The 22,793-nt window shown below is 39.5% G+C and overlaps 1 protein-coding gene across 3 annotated transcripts in view; it reads right to left on the bottom strand.

Moving 5' to 3' along the window:
- Nucleotides 1–247: 247 nt before the first annotated feature.
- zbtb44 (zinc finger and BTB domain containing 44) overlaps nt 248–22,793 on the bottom strand; it is a 58,520-nt gene continuing 35,974 nt past the window's right edge. For 2 of the 3 annotated variants that reach the window (XM_023352059.1, XM_023352058.1), the window contains exons 2-6: nt 17,375–18,476; nt 14,811–14,895; nt 13,383–13,534; nt 11,263–11,563; nt 248–3,805 (exon numbers count right to left, since the gene is read on the bottom strand). In XM_023352059.1, coding sequence (XP_023207827.1) covers nt 3,415–3,805; nt 11,263–11,563; nt 13,383–13,534; nt 14,811–14,895; nt 17,375–18,440 — 1,995 coding nt within the window. In that variant the 5' untranslated portion in view covers nt 18,441–18,476 and the 3' untranslated portion in view covers nt 248–3,414. The remainder of the gene's footprint in view (nt 3,806–11,262; nt 11,564–13,382; nt 13,535–14,810; nt 14,896–17,374; nt 18,477–22,793) is intronic. The other variant, XM_023352060.1, reaches the window with a different exon arrangement.

The raw sequence follows: 22,793 nt of genomic DNA on the forward strand, positions 1-22,793 counted from the left end.
AGAAACAGACAAAACAAACAATCATGTACAATCATCCTAAACCTAAATTGAATTTAGAGAGACCAATTAACCTGACTGTCATGTTTTTGGACTGTGGGAGGAAGCCAGAGTACCTAGAGAGAACTCACGCATACACAGGGAGAACATGCAAACTCCATCCAGAAAGACCGGGATTCGAACCCAGGACCTTCTTGCTGCAAGGCAACAATGCTACCAACTGCACCACTGTGCAGCCCAATTTTATACAATTAACTTTTGTTTAACCAAATTTTACATAATTTTAATACAAGGCATGTTTTTAAAAGTTGTTTCTCTTCCACGAAGCAACAGGAATGCTGGACAGAAGACAGTTAGAGGAACGAAAACATGGAACTCACTTCTTTCATCTGTTATAAATGTAACAAATGCTAAAGCTTTTTAAATAGCCCTGTTTAATTATTTTTACTACATAAAGTGTTATAACTGTACATTTATTAATTAATATGCTGTGTTCCTAATATTATGTTGAATGTATAGAACTGCTTTCGTAATAAATACTTTTTTTATCATGTGGACCCCAGAAAGACTGGCCATGTTACAGCAATGGGATCCTAATAAACAGACAGACTTCATTTGAATTCATTGGAGACCCTGACGTCTGATTGGCTGCTTCAAGCAACAAATTAAGACCTTCTTCTATGCCAGCTATATAACTGTGAGGTCAATATCTTTGCTGGAAAGTGCAGAAATATCTTCAATACAATTAAATTGAGGCCCATATAATTCATCCCATATTTAATTATACAGGCATGTATTTCCAGTTTTATCAAATTAATGACAGATTTAAATAATTATTTCATAACTTATTTATATATTGTAATTTGGCACTCCTAACTATATTATATGGAACATACTGAATTCAGAAATATTTGAACCCTTTTTACAATTTCAGTCACTGTTGGGTCCGTTCTATTTTAACAATTCTAACTTCTCAAGCCAGTCTAATTGCTAATATAAGATCCTAAAGTCATTTTAAAATGAATAATCACTTTGTTTGAAAATAAAACAGCTAAACAGTGACAGCTCTCTCTCACAGAGAAATCAGCTCTTCTAAGTAAAACAAACTAAAAACATGGCTGTTTACAGCAGGACTTGTAGTAAAACAAGATTCTAAATGCTGTTCTTACAAAAAAAAAAAAACAAATAGGAAAAATCTGTTTCGGAGGGTTGAAATCTGACAAAAACTGCAAATCAAATAAGAAAGACTTAAATCTGCTCTTAAATCTGCTCAGTGCTTCTCTATTGCTAAAGCAATGTCACCACAATATTTCTCTCAGTCTTGGGACTTGCTTACAGTAAACCCTAACGATGGTCCAGCTGCAATGACAAAAATGATTGATTGATGCCATTTTATCCCTACCAACATTCATTTCTCACTCATGAATGAACATTTTCTTACAAATGCAATCATTGTGTATTAGTTTATCCTTGTGTCTTGCTAGTTACCTGTCTTCAATGATTTGAAGAAATTTCTGATCATAGAAATCTTCAAATCTAACTTATAAATTAACATATAAAGTAATTTCTGATGTTTTCACATTGGACCAGTTTAAGCTTATGAAAAATTAATTTTTGAGGCCTGATCCAAACCAAAAATAACAGCCTCAAAACTACATGTACTTATAGTTTGACTAAATAGATAACTTGTTAAAACTTCCCCAAACCCCTAACTAACTCATCCCACAGAAAGTGGATCATTTTGGAGAGAAAAAAAAATCCATGAATGCAGAAATATAAAACGTCAAACACTACAGAGACTTGCAGCTGTGAAATTGAACTACTGAAAACATATTTGTCTCTGCTGGAAGTAAAATAAACAAATAAAAAAACCTGTCATGTTTTACCTAAGAGGAACCATTATTCAAATGCAATGCAATAATAATGCATTTGTTAGCATTGTTGTTATGCTAACATAACAACAATGTTATGTTAGCATAACAATGCTAACAACATTATGCATAACATTGTTGTTATGCATAATGTTGGTACATTGCAATCTCGGACATCAGCAATGTACCGACTGATAATCAAGCAACTGCAAACAACAGTGACAAAAAAAGTGGCTGAGCTTCAGTTGGAGTAAAATAGTAAGTGATTACATATTTAGGGTGAACTAGTGATACATACCTGCAGCTGGAAATAGGTATGAGCTAGTTACTGGGATCAATAAGTCCACAAAGGCTAGCAAAAGCTAGCTAACATGTTCATCGTGCTGCTTCTATGGTTTTCAATGGATCAAAATGAAACTGTGACACTGAATGAATGTTATAGATAAAATATAGCTGTAATAATCCATATTCTGTTATTTGAAAAGTCGTAGGGGTTGTTGCCATTCCTTCACAATAAAACCAATTTGAGCAGATCCCAGACATTTGGTTCTAATTCCCCATGTAAATATCAGGAATTTTTTTTATGCCATGAAAATCCCACATAACACCATGCCTATTTATGAAGTAACCCTAAACTGTCCATCTTTTCTTTGACCCTGGATTTAAGGGGTCTGGAAACAGAGAATTTTGCTTTTGAGTAGAACCAGAGTTGGATTTCACAACAGTGTTCACTGACAAGTCAAACTGTGGAGCCAGTCAAGAAAGTGTTGCCACTGCACAGATAACTTTAGGGAATACTTTGTCAGTACAGTTCAAGTATGAAACATTTAAAAAAGGAAATGCACTGTGTTCATACTGGTCATAGAAATGCACATACACACACATCTTACACATCATAGAACAACACTCAACATACACAGCATTCATATAGAAGTACAGTACAAGCTATTGCAGGAGAGATTAATATTGACATGAAATATTTGCCAATAGCAACGGCACCAATTGAGTAACACAGTTTTTGCCCATACAAACTAGCATTACTATTACAAATGTAAATCAAGGACTATTTTAGCTCAGTTTGCAAAGACTTGATTTGTCACTTCATTTCTCCTATGTGACTTTGCTAAAGTGTGAACTCTCAGGCACTTTCTAAAAGTAGAGCAAGGCTTGGAACTGACAGACCTCCAAGTGGCTGACACTTCACTGACTTGAGACAGTGCTGCATTCAAGTCATATGGGAAAAAAACAGGCTTGTTAAAACTGCTCAAATACTGCTGGCTTTCAGGGAGCAAGGAGGCTGTGAGATCTGGATTCCCCAGCCAATGAACTAGTGTGAAATCTGAAGAAGTGCTGCGGTTTTTGCATGTAAAATGATGCCATCAAATCAACAGCATCTTTTGAAAACTCTGTAGCGTTTCCATTGTTCCATATGATAAGGGCTGCATTGTGGATCTCCGAGTTCTTTCAGTCTTCAGATCATTTTGACTTATATTCCCATATAACCTGAGTGCAAAATACAACATCAGGGGCAGGAAGAAGACTTGGATCACTCTATGGTAATGGAAGCCACCTCCTTAGGCTGCTCCTCTCCAAACTCCTCTGGGGAACTGCCCCTGACACCGTCACTCATCTTGTTCTCCGTCATGACTGCCGTTTCATCGGCGTCTGTTTTATTGGAGGTTGGGGCTTCCAGGGGGTCCAGGGGCTCTGGCGAAAGTAAGCCGGAGGAACTTTCACAGTTCTGTGTGGAAGAGGAGACTTGGGAGATGACCGGCATTTGGACCGAGGAAGAGGACGAGGCAGTGGTGGTGGCGGCGACATTGGAGGTGCTGCCCAGGTAAACTGGGTGATGTTGGGACTCCTCCAGCTCATATGGAACTCCCAGTGCCTCCTCCTCCTCCTGTACCTGGCTCAGGTAGTCGGGCACGAGGAAATCACTGAAAGGACCAAGAGAACATGTGATCTCGCTGCCTTCTCATTCTTACCTCGGCACAAACAGTAGATGCAATCTGGAAAGTTCCACCAGTAAAAGTAGAGGAGACTGTTAGTTTTAATGAAAATTAGTCTCTAATGCTTGGTTCACACAGCAAGATTTTCCCTCTTCGGACAATCTTAAGAATGACCTGATAATCAGGATGGCTCTTAAGATAACCCTAACCTGCTGTCTTAGAGGGATCCACAGTAAGTTGAACATGCTGGCCTAAATATTTTGTCATTTTCCTATTAACTACAAAATTCTATTTGTGATGCATAAAAACTCAAAATTACTTCTAAAATTTTATATCTTTCGTTATAGTTTTCACCGAAGGAAGTTGCTGCTTTTTCACCTGCACAATGCATGCTGGGTTGATGATGCGTTTTGGTCCATTCTGTACTTGAATCTACAGAGTAAACACAGGAAGGCTAACTTTACCTGAGTTATTGTTTATCATTCAGTACTTACTGCCACCAGAACTGAATGTGAAACCACAGAGCTAACACTGGACAGAAGATCGGACTCCAAACAGGTGCTACCTAACGAAAGACCGGACTGGACACAGAGCTACAGAAGTACTTACCGGATCACACAGTCCGACCAGAGCTACGTGTCATTCATTGTTTCATTTATGAAGCTGAGGGCAGCAGCAGCAAGCACCAGCTTCTTCAGCCTACTCTGTCCTCTTCCTCCATTTGTCCTGCTCATCTTCATCACTTGTGATTTCTACATTGCCATTTCAATGAGCTCCAGTTCAATTTGAAAAGGCTTAAAGATGTTACTCATCACTGTTTACATTGCACAGAGCTAGTGTAATCGACCCCATCGTCAACCTAATAGCAAAATTTCCTGGATGTAGGCAGTTATGCTATCAGGACTTAGCAGACGAATGTCATTTACACAGAATGCATTACAGTGTAAACAAAATGGCGACGTCCATGTGACAATATCTTATTTTAATTTCTAAAAACCAAACAGTATTATTACTGTATTGTCTTTACATCCAAAATAAATATTTCTCAAATAAAGTCATTTGGAGCCCAAAAGTTTTTTACCCGGTGCGCAGTCTGGCGGGGTGGCACTAGCCTCAGGCATGCTTTCACTAGTTTTTTTTGTATGTTGTTTCAGGAATCAACAGTCTGACAGAACATTTCTCTCCCCTTACCACCACCATCACCCCCCGTTTCTCCTGAGCGTCATGCTAAGACTACAGAAATGTTAAGAGATCTTCTTCCTGCCGTGTGTGGAATCTTAACAGATCTGGTCCATTCAGGAATGCTCACGTTTAAATCAGGAATATTCAATATGCTGGATCATCTTATCCCAATATTGCAGTGTGTATGGTGTTCCCTGAAGACAAACAACGCAACTTGTTGAAGGTGACGTTTAGCCAATCAGAAACAAAAATGATGGAAACACAAGAGGAGAATCGAAAATTCAACAAAGACTAAATATCTGCCATGTCTACTTGAAAGTCCTGTGGACGTTGAATACATCTTTATATTGTTTTTTTTTCTCTGTTAAATATAATCCACAAGCTATCGCTGTAGCTTCTTCCCAATCGGCCACGTTTGTTTACACTGAACTCACGTTTGGTCCTGTGAGGTTTTGCAAGATTTCCCAACTGATAGCTGAATGTGGGGGAGTGAACTCTGTAGAACCAGATAAACTTATTATCCTTATCCTTAAATGTTGCTATGTGAACCAGACATAATCAGAGCACAGAGAATTTGTTCCAGTAGAACACACTGATTACACTTTTTGACAGTATTAGTGATGGACCCTTTCAGGCTGGTAAATTTATTCCAAAAACATGACAATACATAACAACTTTATAATCAACATAATATTAATATTATAAAGTCCTGACTGATGTGGAGTATTTCTTGACACTTTGAAAGCACACTTTTCATATTAAACAATATGTTCAGTTCAGAGATGACAAAAACCACAGCCATCCCAATCAGTCAGATTCCTGGGTTAGCAAAAACCACCATACAGGCTGTGGTTATTATAACAAGATTACTAATCCTTATCACCATTATACTTTACCCTGACAATAATATACAATTTGATGTTGTCTGTCTCTGCTGTAAACTTATATATATATATATCGCAATATTACTGTGATGTTGTGCAGCCATATTATAAATAGACTTTTAACCTATTAGTGATTATCTGTAGCTGGAGTGATAATCAAATTAAATGCATTTATCTAACTTTGCTAAAGTTTTGGTAATATAACTAATACACAATATTATAGAGGAGGTCAGAAAAGCGTTCCAATTCACTTGACTTTTGCCAAGAAATTTTAGACAGGTTGGGTTATTGGTGGAGCAGGAGCAGCTTGTTTCCAGAAGCTGACTACTGGTTTCTACCTAAAGTTCAGCAAAAGCCACAATGTAACAACAAAAGTCACCTTGAAATTTATGCTAAAATAAAAGTTAGAAAAAACTTGCTACAATAACTTTGGTTGTGGTCTATGCATTTTGTTGACCCTTCTGGGCCAACGTAGGTTTATGTTTTCACTAACAAGAAGCTGAAGACTAAAAGAGACATGAATACGATAATGTGAAAGCCTGTGTTTGCTCAGTTTCAGTATAACAGCTGGTCCTGACATTGTTCTCATGTTTGAAATCCCTTTTTTTTAAAAAACACAGCAGCTGGTGCCTCATCGGAAAACATGAAATACTGTTTCACATATGGAATATGCCCATTTCATCTGCCCGATGCTACGACTTTTTGTTGGTCCCATGGTACTGGGACATTTTCATCTAAATGCATCCATTTAAAGTTTACAAAACACCTACAATAGTTTTTCTTATTATGGATCAGATTTAGGGTTAAAATGATACTGGAAATAGGTTTAGAAAAAGAATAAATTTGAAAAAATACAGAAATATTCAATGGATGACTTCAATAGCATTTTATCTGACATCTTGTGGACAATTAACTGACTTGACCTCTTTTTGTGAATCTTACATTTATAGTTTTTGCCTGAATTTGAGTTATTCTTATTGTTAGAGCTGTATGATACTAGTAAGTATCGTGATGACAATATCTATTGCTAATATGTCTATTTTCTTCTTTCCATTAGTTTGTCAGCTTTAGGCTTTTGAGCAACATTATTAAGGTCAAGTATGATCCTCTGCTCCCATGAAACTATTCACCCAACTAAATATTACATTAGCACAGAAGTTGCAAATTCACAACACTTGGAATATATTAGCTAATAATTATTGCACTCTTAACAGTCCTTTGCTATGTGAATATTACACCGACCGATATTATTACACCTTTTTGGCAATATATTGTGCAGCCCTAATAAGATTTCATGAACACACAATTGTCTGTAAAACAACTATAAGCATCACAGCATAATCTGATTCAATTGAATGTGCACTCAGTCTTGGATCTCTAGTTTAGTTCAAACAAGTCCTATCATCTGGTTTAAAATGTAAACCAATGAACCTGAAGTTTTACATGTATACCTGATCAGATGTTGGATATTAAGGCAAAATATCCAGATGAAATGGTTAAGTTCTGAACACATCTGAATCTGAGACTGGTCTGAAAATCTGCTTCTACAGTGCAATAAACACATTGTTTTTTTTTATGTGAAGACCGAGAATGGGAATTAAGAGTCCGCCTGAGCAGCCAGACAATTTTCCACACTTACAATCTCAGGCACAGACCTTCTACCATAAAACATTTGAGCAGTCAATGGCCCATATGAGTTCTGTCAACCTGTGAGGGTTTGAGTTGATTAAGAAATGGAAAAGTTCGGGGGGGAATAAAATGTCTGACTTCTTAAAGAAGTATTCTGACTATTATGTTTTAAAGACTTTTTGTTTCTATATAACAGAAACGGTCAAAGAACAGAATACAAACTGAATTTTTATTTTTAATAAGTCCTCTTTGTGAAGACATAAACAATAATACCTTGACTTTTGGGAAAAATAAACCACTTCTATTTCTTGAAAGGCAACACAAGTGATGTAGAACCCACTTGCATTGCTAAATAAATATGGATTTAGTATATTTAAAATATCCAGCCCTTCAAATTGTTCACACAATTAGTAAATACTAATAATAATGGGAAACCTGCCAGCCTGACTGATCAGAAAAGATCGGAAAACCAGCAGTTCAGATGCTGTATAGCTCATCAGATCAATCATTTAATTAGCCTAAGATACACTTTGGAGTTTATTTAAATGGTTTTGTTCAGGAAGGTTTTGGGTAGAAGTGCAGAGAAGTGAGAAGCCTTAATTGGCAGGACATGGTTTGGGAACAAACTGTACCAAGAAGTGAAACTGAGTCGCACAGCGACCTACTCGTTTTCCCACTGCAGACGGAAATTGTGAGGCGATATACAGACCAGTCAATGGAAAACAAAGTGTAATACGTCTTCAATGCAAATCCTTTTCATAAAACCTGAGCTCCACTTTTACGTCCCTCTTCTGGGTTTTTCATCTTGTCATGAATCATTGATTTTTAATAGGAGGCAGTATTAAGAACTGTTGTTTATGTGACCACTTTTTATTGACAGTTATCAGTTTGTTTTTGTCATGGCAGATCAGGGTCAAGCCGAGGTTTGATGTGCAAATGCATTTTTTTTTTATTGTAAAGTTAACCTTTCTAAACAACTAAATTCCAACTAAAAACATTAGAATTGTCTGGAACAGCTAAAAACTTATTTAAGCAATCCAAAACTATTGTCCTAAAATAAAAGTCAGGAACTGATGGTTTTAATAAGAGATATTGCAGCACCTGTATGGTAATAAGCATTAAGAATTGATTAAATACTGCAGCCTTTTCCTCTTTAGCAACAATCTATTTGGTGACAGATTATATTATCTGGCCATAAGCTGGTTTCCCCCCCCCCCCCGCTGTTTTATGTCATTGATCAACTCAGAATGCCACATAACTGTAAGAGGAAAGTAAATTGGAAATTTTTAAAAACTATTAATGAATAAAAATCTGAAAAGTGCGGCATGGTTTATATTCTGTGTGACATCAGGAAAACATGCAACTACAATATTATTACTGAATATTTCAGGGTTTACCCCAGTGTATTATAAGCCTGGCGGCCCGCCATGCTTTCCTGCAGCTCCATGCGAACTGCAGGAATAACTTGTAGTCGAGCTTTCAGAGGTGCGTGTTGAGCGAGTGGTGAGACTGATTTATATTTGTGAACAAAACATTATCTGTAGTGTTTACAACTCAAACGCTGCCCAGCATGTGGCTCTGTCTTCCCTGCAGTTTACGTCTGTGTTCCCGGTTGGCCGGAGCAGTAGTGGTTAATGAACCAGCACTAACATCATGCAGGTTCAGCTCTCGCTCTCCTCGTAGTCACGCTGGTTTTACATTATTTTATTATTTTGTAGTATTATTTTTTCAGTTACACAATGCAACAAACCATATGAAATGCTTTGTCTACTTGGGCAGCCAGAATTAATGCGCACGGCCGCACAAAAATCTGAAAATCTCGTCCAACAAACTTGAGCAATCAAGTGTCCGTGACGCTTATTAAAAACTCAACAGACAAAATGGAAGAGCTACTAAAGCCACATTAGCAGCATTAAATTAAATCTCCCTTTTGTTGCACAGCTCTGCATACAGTGAAGCAGATTTAACTCATCATGCAGAGCCGGTTCAACATTGTCTGAGACCTGGAGCAGAATTTGACTTAGGGGCCCCTCTTCCTGCTAAAAACATCAGCATCTCTAACAGCTCCTGTGTTACAGTTAGTGAAATCTGGGAGCAGGGAGTAGTTTAATAGGCCAACCTAAAAAGCAAAAAGTTATAATCACAGTTTACTAATTTGTATTTGTGACCAATTTGGATTAAACAGAAGTGCAAATAACTGATATTCATTTCAATTATATTTTTTAATTTGTTGTTTTTAAGACTAGTTGTGGGTTTAAATAGCGTTTCACTGGCGATACTTTCCCATAACATATAATTACCCAGTAATATTTTTACTTTTCCTGTCTACTTAACATCTTTTCATACAAAAACATGGTGGTCTGCCAGTAAACCGCCTGGGCGCCCCGACCACCGGGCTTAGCAAGTTTTCTCGGGGAAACCCTGTAATGCAATGGAAATCATAATAAAAAATAGGAAGGAAGTAGCTTCCACTTTTTTCTTGCAACAAATTCCTAATAAAATACTAATAAAAACATACAAATGATGGCAGATATGACTGGCGATACATGTAATTGGCAAGCAAAGCTTGAATGCATGGAACTTCATGTCAGAATTCAACTAAATATAATTGGATTATGATTATCAGTCATAACAGCAACACTTACTTTGGACATAGATATTGGCTCAATTTTTCATATTGGTGCATCTATACTCACTAATGTTCTCTAACAAAACTTCACAGATCAGATGGATTTAAACTGAGGTTAAAAAGAAACAAATAAGGAGTCTGTTTACTAACCAGGTGACTTGCAAAGGAAAGTGGTTGCACTGGATTTTAACGGTAATATCAAAGCTAAGCTATTGGACTAAGTAGAAATCCATGCCGCATGTTGCAGATTTTAATTACAAAAAAATAATACAACCAAACTGCAAATGTACGTTAATTTTTCTCCACTGGATATTATGTTGATCTACCACATGCAATCCCGAACAAAGTACACAGAATTTTGTGTAATATAACAAAATGGGAAAAAAAAGAAACATCTGATACATGAAGTTTTTTTCCTCTCTGAGTCACCCTACCTTTTAATTTCTATGGGTTTTTGGACATTAATTTACTGATTTCTTTTTCCATATACATTTATTGCTTTTAATCATCCACAGAAATTTTTAAATGTTGGTGTCAATCAAAGATGGATGCATAGTTGGTCCTTAATGTTTTTTTGTTTGATTGTCAAAATCTTTAACAGCAGTTTAGCATTAAATTCTGAATCTTCCGGGAATGATCCAGACTGTGGGTCTTAGCAGTTGCAGAAGAATGGTTTGTGTTTCTTATAAGTAACACTGCATCATGTATGGGACACTTGGAAATAAATTTAATGATCGATGATGATAATACTCACTCTGCAATAAAAATTTTTTTACAGTCACATCATCACTGCAATACCAGAAAAAAAATTTCATTATATGCTATTCAGTATTTCAACCATCCCTACTGTTTGTGGCATAAATTTCAGATGTCAATAATATTCTGCCTCCAATAAGTTATGAAAAGGTTTAACATCTTAAAATGGAAACCTGATTTGGAATGAGTCATTAAACCTCCACATGTGAAAGCAAAAACTTCAAATCACTTATCATCTCAGAAACATAACCAAATGAGGACAACGATCTAATGAACTTCAGACATCAGCATTTAAACTGGAGTTATTTTCTGAACCAGGGGAGATCTGAGTAAATGAGAGAGGCCAACGCCCCCAAACTCCTCACCTGCTCTGGAAGTAGTTTGCTAGCTCGGATGCCTCATGGTTCAGACTCCTCAGGTGTACAATTAAATTGCCAGAGTTGGTGAACATGGCGCCGCATGTTTTGCACTCATAAATCCGCGGCTTGCGGATTATGTGTCGGGAGACCCTCATGTGGTGCTTATATTCACCGAAGGACGTGAATGTGGCGCTACAAATCTGGCACCGGAAACAGCGTTTACCTTCGTGCTTCAGCCGATGCATCTTTAGGGAGTAGGCCCGTGTGAACTTTTTCCCACAGCGATCACATTGGAAAGGTTTAATGCCTGGAGGAACGGGACAAAACAAGGAAAACATAATTCAGTTTAGAATTCTTCCCTTGTTCCTCCTAAAAGGCTCTTCAGTCAACAATTTTTCCGTTTTGTCTTTTCAAACTTAAAGCTTTTTTTTTAAGATCTTGGTGCAAACAAAATAAAAATAAAATAAAAACATCAGGGATGGAAATACTAATATCTTATATATAGACATATATATATATATACGTATATATAGATATGTACGTATATATACAGTATATATATACACACACACACATTTCACTACCCTTTTGATGATTGGAAAAAAAAACAAAGCACCCTGCTGACTGTGCCAATACCTCTCTACTTCATTTGAACTCCCCACAGTCCTTTGCTGCATCACTGTCACTGACATATGAAAAAACAAACACATGACCAATGTCCTCTCTCCTCCCAGGAATAAATGGCAACAATATGGAGATAAATATTGGTCGTTAATGTCAGTTTTATTTATCTGACCGAAACCAATATGTCAAAAAATGACTTTCGGCCAACATTGACGTTGGTATATACAGTATATCATTATATCATGCACCCCTAGAAAAACTATACAATAGAAACACTAAGAATTTTTTTAGAAAATAACTAAATTATAGTGTCAAAACTTTCAGTGTACTGAAGCTTCAAGACAATTTACAGTACAGTAAATAAATTTCTTGCCGATTGTTGGATTTAGTGTAAAAGGGAGCCACAACAAATGTCGGAATATGGTGATCAGGAGCATAAGACAGGAGTTTTCTTATTCCTTCTCCAAAACCCCAAAGGAGCACAAAACAATATCAACGCTGGATACTAGATGTCAGTGAAAGGGATTTGCTGCACAAAATACGACCAAGGACAACTATACAGGCCTTTTACGTTTCATCGGTGGAAAGGAACCAACAATTGACTTTCCAGACCCAATACCAGCAACTGCAACATCTGTGCAGGTATGTTTACACAGTTTTTCTCAGCGGCATAAAAACGTCAACATACAATACATGGCATTGCGGATTCAGTGGGGTTCTTCCTCATGTTTGATTTGTGATGACAGGGACAAATCAGAGAAACTTTGAAGTGATCTGGCACAGCCTGATCACCAGCGGTTTAATTTTAGAGACACTATTCCATTTGCTGGTGTAGTATGGACTACTGCATGAGCGATTTTATGGAGTTATTGCTCAGTGTGTCTAAACAGCTGATGTTTTGTGATCTTCTGCTTTAGGCTATTAATAAGCAATATGTACAATGTAATGCCCATTGTTCGTTAATTGCTAACCACAGACATGAAGACTTCACATCCAGCAGTTTTATATATGACAATGAGCGGACATAGGAACAGTGCTAGCGGAGTTGCTCACCATGGTGCAATTTTTCTGAATTGATAATGAATTTGAAAAAAAGAATTATAAGCATTGATAAATTCATATTTTCACTCACTTGTTCTAAACTTTCATTAATATCCTCAAAGCCAAAGCAGCACAAACAAAAAATTTTGCTGCACAAACGAAGTGGAGTTGATTGACACCAATTTTGTTTGATTGGCAGAAGGTTGGGGGGGACCTGTGGAAACATTTATTAATATCTTTAAAATGATAGTGGCATAAACAAAAATTGTTGCTGCACAAACCAGCTCAAACCTAGCAAAACGTTTGACACCATTTTTGTCTGATTTTAAGAAGGTAGGGGGTCAGCTTCACTCAGGTGCTTTGACGTCCATCAAGGCGGAGTGGGAAGCTTTCTGAAGAGCCTGACTTCACGTGCAAAACATCAATACTGCAATACTTTTGTTTGACTCGGTCCCACCTACCGGAGTGTATGAGCATATGCTGTTTCAGGTTTTGAATGCGTGTGAATCTGACTCCACAGGTTGGGCATTGAAAAGGCCGGTCTGGGCCATTGGTGCCAGGTCGAGCCGATGGGCTTATATAGAGGTGGTATGGATACTGAATACCTTCCAGCCTAAAACAGAAACAAAGAACACCAGAGACAATCTTGATTTTGTGGATACATGGAACATTCTGTATATGCACTTTTATGTTTACTTTTTGGCTTTAAATCCTATATGTGATATAATATATTCAGGGTTTCCGATAGTGTATCATAAGCCTGGAGGATCACCAGGCTTTACATGCCCGCCACATTAAGCGTTTTTTTTTTTGTTTTTTTTTTAAATAGGTTTGTTATACACCAGTAACAACGACAATAACGACGGATAAAGACTATTAGCTAGCTTTATAAGTTGACAAATTGAACTGGGCACGAGGGTGTGCGCACCAATTGCGCCGTCCCTGAACCTGCTCGCTGGCCTCACACTATTGTAATTTCCAAATTATGATGCCTGCTCACGTACTGCCAAATTTTTGCAACTCAGTGGGCCGCTGGTGGATTGCCCTACCCCCGTGCTTAGTATATTTCCTGGGGAAACCATGAAATATTTAATTTGAAAGTTCATGATTTTTGGAAAATTGGTAACTATTGTGAAACTGATTGAATTCCTGCCACATCCAGCATCTGTTTTTAGGCACAATCAATCAATTTCCAATAAGACTGATATATGGAGCTTAATGTTAGTCTTCTTTACAAATCCTTCTGCTAGAACAGTCAACAGTGTCCAAACTAAAAATTCCAAGGTAGTTTTGCTTATGCAATGTGGAACGCTATCTCCTCGGATGTGACATCAAACCCAGGTTCAACTTCTGAGATCAACGGAACAAAGCATTATTCTGCCAATTACTTGACTAACAAAATATACCAACATATCATTTTATGCAGTTAAAAAAGTAACCAGAGGGTAAAGCAAGAAGCTAAAAGATATTCGACAACCTTCACCACCAATTAAAACCTTAACGTGGATGTATGTGAGGTGTGTGGAAATATGTAATCCTTTCGAAAAAGTGGAGTCCGCACTTCTAACTCTTCCTGAGTTCCGACAAGTTCACACCTTTCCAAAATCCCTTGACTAAGTGGTAGGTGAGGATGACAATATGAGTCAGTCGTTTTATGTCTGACATTTGCAGATGATCCTCTTGAATGGAAGTCAGTTCTCATAAAATAAATTATGTCTCTTACGGATTTGACAAAAAAAAACAAAACCCCACTAGTTAGATTGGGTGCATCACCTCAGGTCCAGATGAATTACCTAAACAGAGGTGGTCCAGACATGCTGTGATGAGCTTCATGTCTATTAGTTGTTTCTGACTTATGACACGTTCATGGCAAGTTCTGACAAAGGTACCTCTCATCATCATCTGCGTGTCCTCCAGCGTTAGAGGTGCTCTGCATGGAAGGCAGGCTTTCTGACACACCTTCATCCATTGATCCTGGGAGGAGGAAGAGGAGAGAGAGTGATTCATGGAGGCTAAACTATATGATGAAACTATATGAAAATGTCTTACACTCAGAAATACTTAACCCCCCCGGGATACAGCATGTACTATAATAGTGACAGACACAGTCACTGCAACACCTACATCATCAACATGAATGTTTATTCTCGGTTTTAAATGCTGCACCTAAACTATTCTTCCCACAGGAATGGATTGATAAAAACCTACAGCTTCAATAGAGGTCATAGCTCTAATTGGATAGTCATCCACAGGGTCAAAATTACACAAAAAGGCTCAAATAGATGCATGTTTAGGATCTTGGTCATGTTGGAACTTCTGTTTCCAAGGGTTAGGGTTCTCATTATTACATTGTGCTTGACAGTTCAAATATGAACTGACTATTTTTAAAATGTAAAGCATAACGTTGATACCTACCGATGCTATAGCTGCTTATCCGCCGTAGTGGAGCCTTGTTTACTATCCTGCACATGCACGCTAGTCTTCTCTGTGAGGGAGGGGCTGTGGAGGGAGGGCTGCGTGACGCAGCAGAGAGCAAGAGGGTGGGGCTTGTTCAAATTTTCAGGCCAAGTCCACGGTTTTGAAAAAGTTACATACAGCAGCTTTAAGAGCCAAATTGAGCTCATTGTGACTGTAAAGAGCCATACAGCAATTTTTTCACATTGCTTGCTGAAACAGTTATTTTGTTAGTCCCTAATGCTTTAGTGGGACACCTGACGGTGTTTAATTTTCACAAGTGTCTTTATGTTTGGTTTGTACTCTGCAATAGATACTTGAACCAACTTCTTCACGTGTGTCAGTGAAAACAAGACAATGATTAGTCTTGTTTAGTGTAGTAAAAAGTCATCCACAGACATACGTAAAACTTTTGAGCCCCCTCTGTCAAACTGGAGGATGTGGAAGTGTCTCACGCAGAACATTTTTGAAGCATGTACTAGGACAACTTACTCACATGGTTCAATATGTACCTATTTGAGGTAGTGACCTCTAATATTCGCATATTTTACACTAACACCCCAAGATTATCACTGACCCTCATTAAAAACTTCCTGGATTTACACCTGCTCAACATTGTTAAGGAGGCATTTAATACAAACATTAATATTCAAGCATTAATACCGTTAAATATTTTGAAAATGACGCACTAAATTAAAGCTCACTCAGAGGTTAAACGTATCTGACGCACCACAGTCGCAGATAAGTCTTGTTTCTTTCAGAACTTTCTCACTTTTGTGTCGTTTTTTTCTGTCGTTGAAAAATTGCTCCATATCTCAAATACATAAACCTGCCAGTCTGCGCGTCACCGCGATACACACATCATTGATTGTGTTCATGTGATCAGAACCAGTTTGCTTTTCCCCTTTGCTGCTTATTATTTGCCAAGCAGCTTTTTCCCACTTCAGTCCCACCTCTGCGCCACAATCCTCTAAGCTTGGATGCGGCACAAAGTGCACCAACGTGAAATACAGAGACCTGTTGAGGAAAGCTGCTACCATGTAAGCAAATTTTATTCCTAAATGATTCAGCTTCCATCTGTCACCTTTGTCAAGTCTTTCCTCCTAGATCAAAAACTACTGCAGACTTGTAGCGCTAACTTAACAGAATTTAAGCTGTTAAGTTACATGCGTTAAGTTACATGCTGTGCGCATGCGCTGCATGTTACACAGCTTTTGTCAGTGCTTTCTTCAATGAGAGTGGGAAATTTCAGTATCAAACTGCACCCCCCTTCCCCCGGGGTTATGATATCATCTGGAGATGAGGACTGAGTACTATTGTTTTTATCTTCAATGTGTTGTTAACTCTGTTGTCCTGGAAAGTTTGGTGACACACTACTTTAAATCATATTTGGGATTGTCTGTATTTTATGTATGCAGACTGGATGTATGTATGCTCCATGTTGATTTGGGATGGGTGGTTTTTATTTGCTTGCTTTTGTAATTTTGTTTACATAAAGTTCTGAAAATCAATAAAATAAAATGGGGAAAAAAAAAGAAATTTGGAGTCCAACAAAGAACAGAGGCATCACAACATGCCTCCTCTATTGACCCTTTATCAACATTTTCTACCAGTGTTGCTGAGAGTAGGAGCTCAGCAAATGAGCACTAGGTGTTTGCTAATTGCTGCTGGCTAGTCTGAAAGAGCTGAGTGGCGGAGTAACAGGGGAGGGGTGCTCTGTGAGGCAGAAGCTAGGAAGCTTGAAAACTGCAACTTAGAGGAGAAGCTGCGTTTTCAAGGTGGCGCTAGGTCAACCCAGGAGTTTTACACAGCTGAATGTGTAAAACACCTTAGCAACCGGTAAGGAGACTAAAAGATTTCTCAAACATGCATGAAAGAATCAAAGCAACACTCCAAGTATGTTTTTGATGATGGAATAACATAACATGATGTAAAGCTCAAAAAGGTTAACTACATAATACTGCCCTTTTAGAGGAGTTTCTAGGTACTAGAAGCCCACCTATAGAAGAGGACTGTGGACTGATAAGAAGCTCTTCCTGGACCTGCTCGCTCCCCGGCACCGTCTGCTGGTCGCTCATAGAGCTCTGAGAGGCGCTGACGGGTTGGGACGATGCCTCCTGAACCTCCTCGTCACTGAGTCGCTCTACTTTCACCCTCACGTCCTCCTCCTCTGTAGCCACTGGCGATGACACCACCTTGGAGCTCTCACACGTCAGGAAGTCGCTGAGCCGGCGGGCAACAACGCCCTCCGAGGTCGCGGGGGCACCTGCCTCCAAACAGCGGGGGCTCTCCGGCAGCTTAGATTTGTCTGAGTGAAACCTTCGGTCGATGCCGAAGGGGAATGTCCAGGGAAAGGCCAGGGAAGACTCCACCGCCTGGGCCGGGCCATCCGAAAACGAAGGTGACGGGTTGGGGATTTGAGGCGAGGTGGTGACCATCTGTGTAGTGCATTTGAGTGGGCTTTCCGGCGATGTCATTGTGACAAAATTTTTCCGTTTTCGTCGGGATTCCCGGCAGATGGGAACATTCCTCTCCATCACGCTGCAGTCGGACGACACGGGGGACACACTGCCATCCAGCGGCGTCAGGGCACAGTGTGACGAAGCACTCTCAGGTGCCGCTTCGTGCGCCTTATCCACAGCCATGTTGCTGCTGCTGCTGTTGTTCGTTGGGCTCCACAGGATGCTGGACTTCATGAACTCGGAACATGTGCTAGCCACGGCAAACATCTGCATGTAGCTGGCTGCTGCCAGAACGTCGATGATGTTCTCTGTGCTAATGGAAAGAGTGGAGGTGTAGGCATATTCCAGAAGCGGAGCAAAGCCACTAATCGTCACATGATGGAGGTCCAACACAAACTTTTCCTCGTCTTCTGGCCGGCCAATAAGTTTGGAGCGGAAGAATTCACTGCAGCATGCCAAGACCACCTTGTGTGCTAGGAAGAGCTTGTCCTGGACCCGGATGGTGACATCACAGAGGTGACCCTCATTGCGCAAAGCATTCAGCTTGTCAAGCATCTCCTGGCTGTGGGAGGTTGAGCTGTGGGTGAAGGTTTTCACCCCCATGGTGGAGTCCTCCTTACTGTATAAAGGAAATGTGTCCTGCAACCAAACAGCAAAAACATATCACTTTAGAATGCAAAATGCAAGGAGTCTCGGATCCATCTTTATTTAAAACATATGCTGAATTCAAATGTATTTATAGAAAGGTTTCACCAACTCAAATTTCACACTATTTAACCCTCAAACCTGAGCCGGAACGCCGCAGTACCCTATTTGCCATGTATTCTCCGGTACTGAGATTTAAGGGATTAAACTCTGCCGGTGTCCATTACGACGCTTTTATTGGGCAGCCTAGAGCCCACCCTCTTGATTGACACCTCATTAGACCAATAATGTTATGAAATGGCTTTTTCCGAGCCAATACTATCCAGAGAGCAACTTGAGCTCGTTTTGACATGCCTATATTCTTTCTGGAATATTTCTGACTGGTCAACTCGGAAACTAAATCTAAAGCCACAGATTTGTAGCCAACACGTGTCCTGTCATAACAGTGCTTCTCAATTCCGGTCCTCAGGCCCCCCTGCCCTGCATGTTTTAGGTGTTTCCCTGCTGCCACACACCTGGATTGAATCTATGAGTGATTAACAGGCTTCTGCAGTACTTGATGGCCACAGAACAGGTAATGCAATCATTTGGATCAGCTGTTCTGAAATAGGGGTACAGCTAAAACATGCAGAGAAGCAGGGCATGAGGACTGGAATTGAGAAGCACTGTGTCATAAGGATATAAGGCATTTTGGGGTTTGCTTTGACATGAATCCACCAGCTGCATGCGTAACCACGCGCAATGTGTGTGTCGTTGCTGCGTCAAAGCTAGGCTCTGTGTACCCTCATGCATAACGGTGTATACAGGACAATTTTTCACCGTCGGAGAGCCATGGAGAGACACGTTGTCAGAACGTGTCAAAACTGGATGTGTTTCTTCAGCAGAACTTCACAACTCACGGGAGTGGAAGATTATGGCCGTAAGCGTGCTGACAAGCTTTGGATTTGAGAATACCGGAAACTTTTAGTCATCCACTGCTACATGTCAGAGTGAAGTGGGTAGAGCGTACCGAAAAGCGAGAATGGGTGGCCGAGGGAACGGTGGCACAGGAACGAGGGGTTGAGGGTGGGGCTAGCGTATCATTAGAGACGGGAAGGGGGGGGTGGAACTGGGGGGTTGTTAGTGTACCATAAGAAGGGTGGGGGTGGGGGGGCGAACAAGGAGGGGGGTCGAAGGAGAGATGGGGTGGAGAAGAGGGCAGGGGGGGCCTAGAGTACCGTTGAGTGCTGGGGGGCGGACAGACGGATGGATAGCGTATTGCAAGAAGGGGAAGCAGGTCTGACTGTACGCCTTGCAGTGGGAGGAAAGCAGGTGGCTCAGACGGTGCAGGTGAGCCAACAATGATTGTTGTATTATACTTCTATAAAACATGTAATACATTGCCAATGTACATGCACTAATGTAAATCAGGGTGTTGCAAATAACTTAATAGTGTGAGAACTGCGTGTTGATTCCACATATTCATAATATATTCCAATGTGTTTATAGATGTTGGTGAACTGCCGCCGCAGACCATCAGTGTGGTTCTTCCTGCAGCCTCTGAGTTGTAAGATGTCTCATCAGTGTCCGTCTTTCTGACTGCCAGTCAGTGTTTACCTTCAGGATGTCCAGAGACCTTCACCTTTCTGGAGCAGGAATCAGATGAGCTCAATGTGCTGATGAAACATTTCTAATTTTTAAAAAATGTGGCTGATGTTCTTACAAAGTTGAAGTGCATTAACAATCTGTTATTTTTAACTTCTCAATATGTTTAGTTATGATTCATCTGATGTTCAAGTTATACTTAGAACAAATAAAGCTGTATTCCTTCTAATCTGACTGGTTCTACTTTTATCTTACTGGTTCTACTTTTAATCAAACCTTCATGTTTTCACATTTTGGTCACCCAGAATCGATCGGGGGTTTAAAAGTTTAAACTCAATCGTATTTATCAGTAATTATGGTTACAGGTTTTGGACACATTTTCTCTTTCTTACACTGAAGATTCTCCAGGAAGACAGCTAAACAGTGAGTGGATAGAATGATGTTGTACAAAGTAGAAACTAACAAACATGATTTGTATTTTGGGTTCTTGTTAATAGCAACTCTTATAATAATGTCAAAATGTTTGGTGTGCTGAATAATGTATTCACTTTTGGATACCTTCATTGGTAATCTACAATGTTAAGTGTCAATGACATATTTACATAATATAATGTTATTTTCACTCTGTCTAAAGCTCCTCACATTTTGGGAGGATTGTATTAGGACCTTAATGCCAAACAAACTACAGTATGTACAGTATGTGTGGAGAGAGTATAAAAAAGAGACTTTGTTCATTGAGAGCACAACAGCATTTATTTTTCTTTTGTTTGCCTCAGCTCTTCATGGAGCTCTGCCATCTCAGTGCTGGTAGTTGCTTCCTCCTGAAGGAGATCCAGTTGTTGTTCTGATGGTTTTCCTCATCGTTCACCATCATGTCAGCCATGTTCCTCTTCTTCTGTTCCCTGGGAAAAGTAATCAGATGTTAGAGCTTATAGTAGACAAATAACACAGAGTTACTAATGCGGAAGTTACATATACAGAAGGAATTATTTAACACAGACATGTTACTTTATATATACAAACATTTTTTTTTACCATCCAGACATACAGAATTATTAATTCCCAGAATAGTTGTGTAAATTAAAGACAAAACATGATTACTTGTAAGTTTTAGATCTATGCAGACATACAGCCATGGATAAAATACCACTCTCGTTTCTTCAAGTTCATTGTTTATTTTTATGTCCTCTACAATTAATAGTTCATAACCATTTAATTAGAGAACTGATATCTAGCCATTTTACAATAATAGAATATCATATAACATGTTTTATTATCTTACAATGGGGGAAACTAAGGAGCAACAACAGCAAAATGAGAAACAATCGAAGCATGTAGAAGTCATGTTCCGTGTTTTTATGTGTGTTTATTTTGAGTTTCCTGTGTCTCTGAGTCTTCGTGTTGTCCTGTCTTCCCCTTGATTGCTCCCAGGTGTTTCTCGTTCCCTGATGGCCTCCTGTGTATTTAGTCTCATCTGTGTGTCTGTTCTTTGTCGGGTCCTTGTCTTGCAATTGTCTAACGTGCGTGCGGTCATTCGTGTTCCAGTCGTGTTAACGGTTGCTACCGGCGTTGAGCCCTGGCTTCTGCTCGGCCGTGCTGCCCGTTGCTGGACTGTGTTTATTCTTTATTAAAATCATCATTATTCATCTTACCTGGGTCTACAGCGTTTTGCCTCACCACCTCAACACCCACAACTCATGACAGTAGATTCACGAAAAGATCAAATATAAACAAATGAAGGCAACATGCTGTACAATATTGACAGTTATTTATAACTGAGGAATATGCAACTGAGTATCTTCAGAAAATGCGCATGTTGTGTTTGAGCAATAAAAACACAGCAGACTTTGTGTTTCAAATGTCTTCCGTGACTGTAAGTAGGCAACCTTAACTATAGTAAAAAGCAGACAGATATATCTACAAACTGCTCACCTGGCTGGAGATCAGCAGCGGCGTTAGCTGCATCTGAGTCGGTGTTCACCGTCGGGCTCCAAAGCGGCTAACGAGGCTTTCCATTCTCTCCACTACGTTGACAAAAACGACTCATTCCTCACTGCTCCATCGAGCTGCCGCTGAATATTGAAATCCGAAGAAAAGAAAAGCCGGCATCCTTTAGTTCACGGCTTGTTTGTATCTTCCATCACTTCTGTGTTGCAGCGAGTTTGAAACGTCGCGCCTTTTCCTTCTCTCTTTGCTGCTCTGTCTGTCCACGCTCAAGGCCAATCAGTGAACAGGAGCGTAGCATTTTGGCTACAACTTCACCACGTAGTATTTATTTAAGATGTGTCCAGTCATTTTTTTAAAAACATTTTTAAATTGTATTAATAGCTGTTTCCTAACTGTCTTCCTTGTTATTACTTTTCCATTGAAATTCACAATTAGTCTTATTATTAAAAACATCTCAAAAGGTAACTCATTATTAATTCCATGGGCTGTCATCATTCCTGTATTGTCCCAGTGTTTCTCTAACTGCCTGCTAGCTTGGCGTTGTCTTACCCTACCCGGACTCACACACCCCCCCACGCGCGCGCACACACACACACCTGCCCTCCTGCCTGCATGAAACGCTCCTATATCATGAACATTTCCTCATCTTCTTACCGGGCAGCAGCTAATCTGAACTCTTCCTAAATCTGCCCCAGGTCACGTCTTTCTCATCCTCCTCCTCCTCCAATGACAACAACAAAACCCAACCCAACAAAATTATTGATAAGGGAATCACTAATT

The sequence above is a fragment of the Xiphophorus maculatus genome, chromosome 18 (assembly GCF_002775205.1).
Source record: "Xiphophorus maculatus strain JP 163 A chromosome 18, X_maculatus-5.0-male, whole genome shotgun sequence".
Classification (NCBI taxonomy): domain Eukaryota; kingdom Metazoa; phylum Chordata; class Actinopteri; order Cyprinodontiformes; family Poeciliidae; genus Xiphophorus; species Xiphophorus maculatus.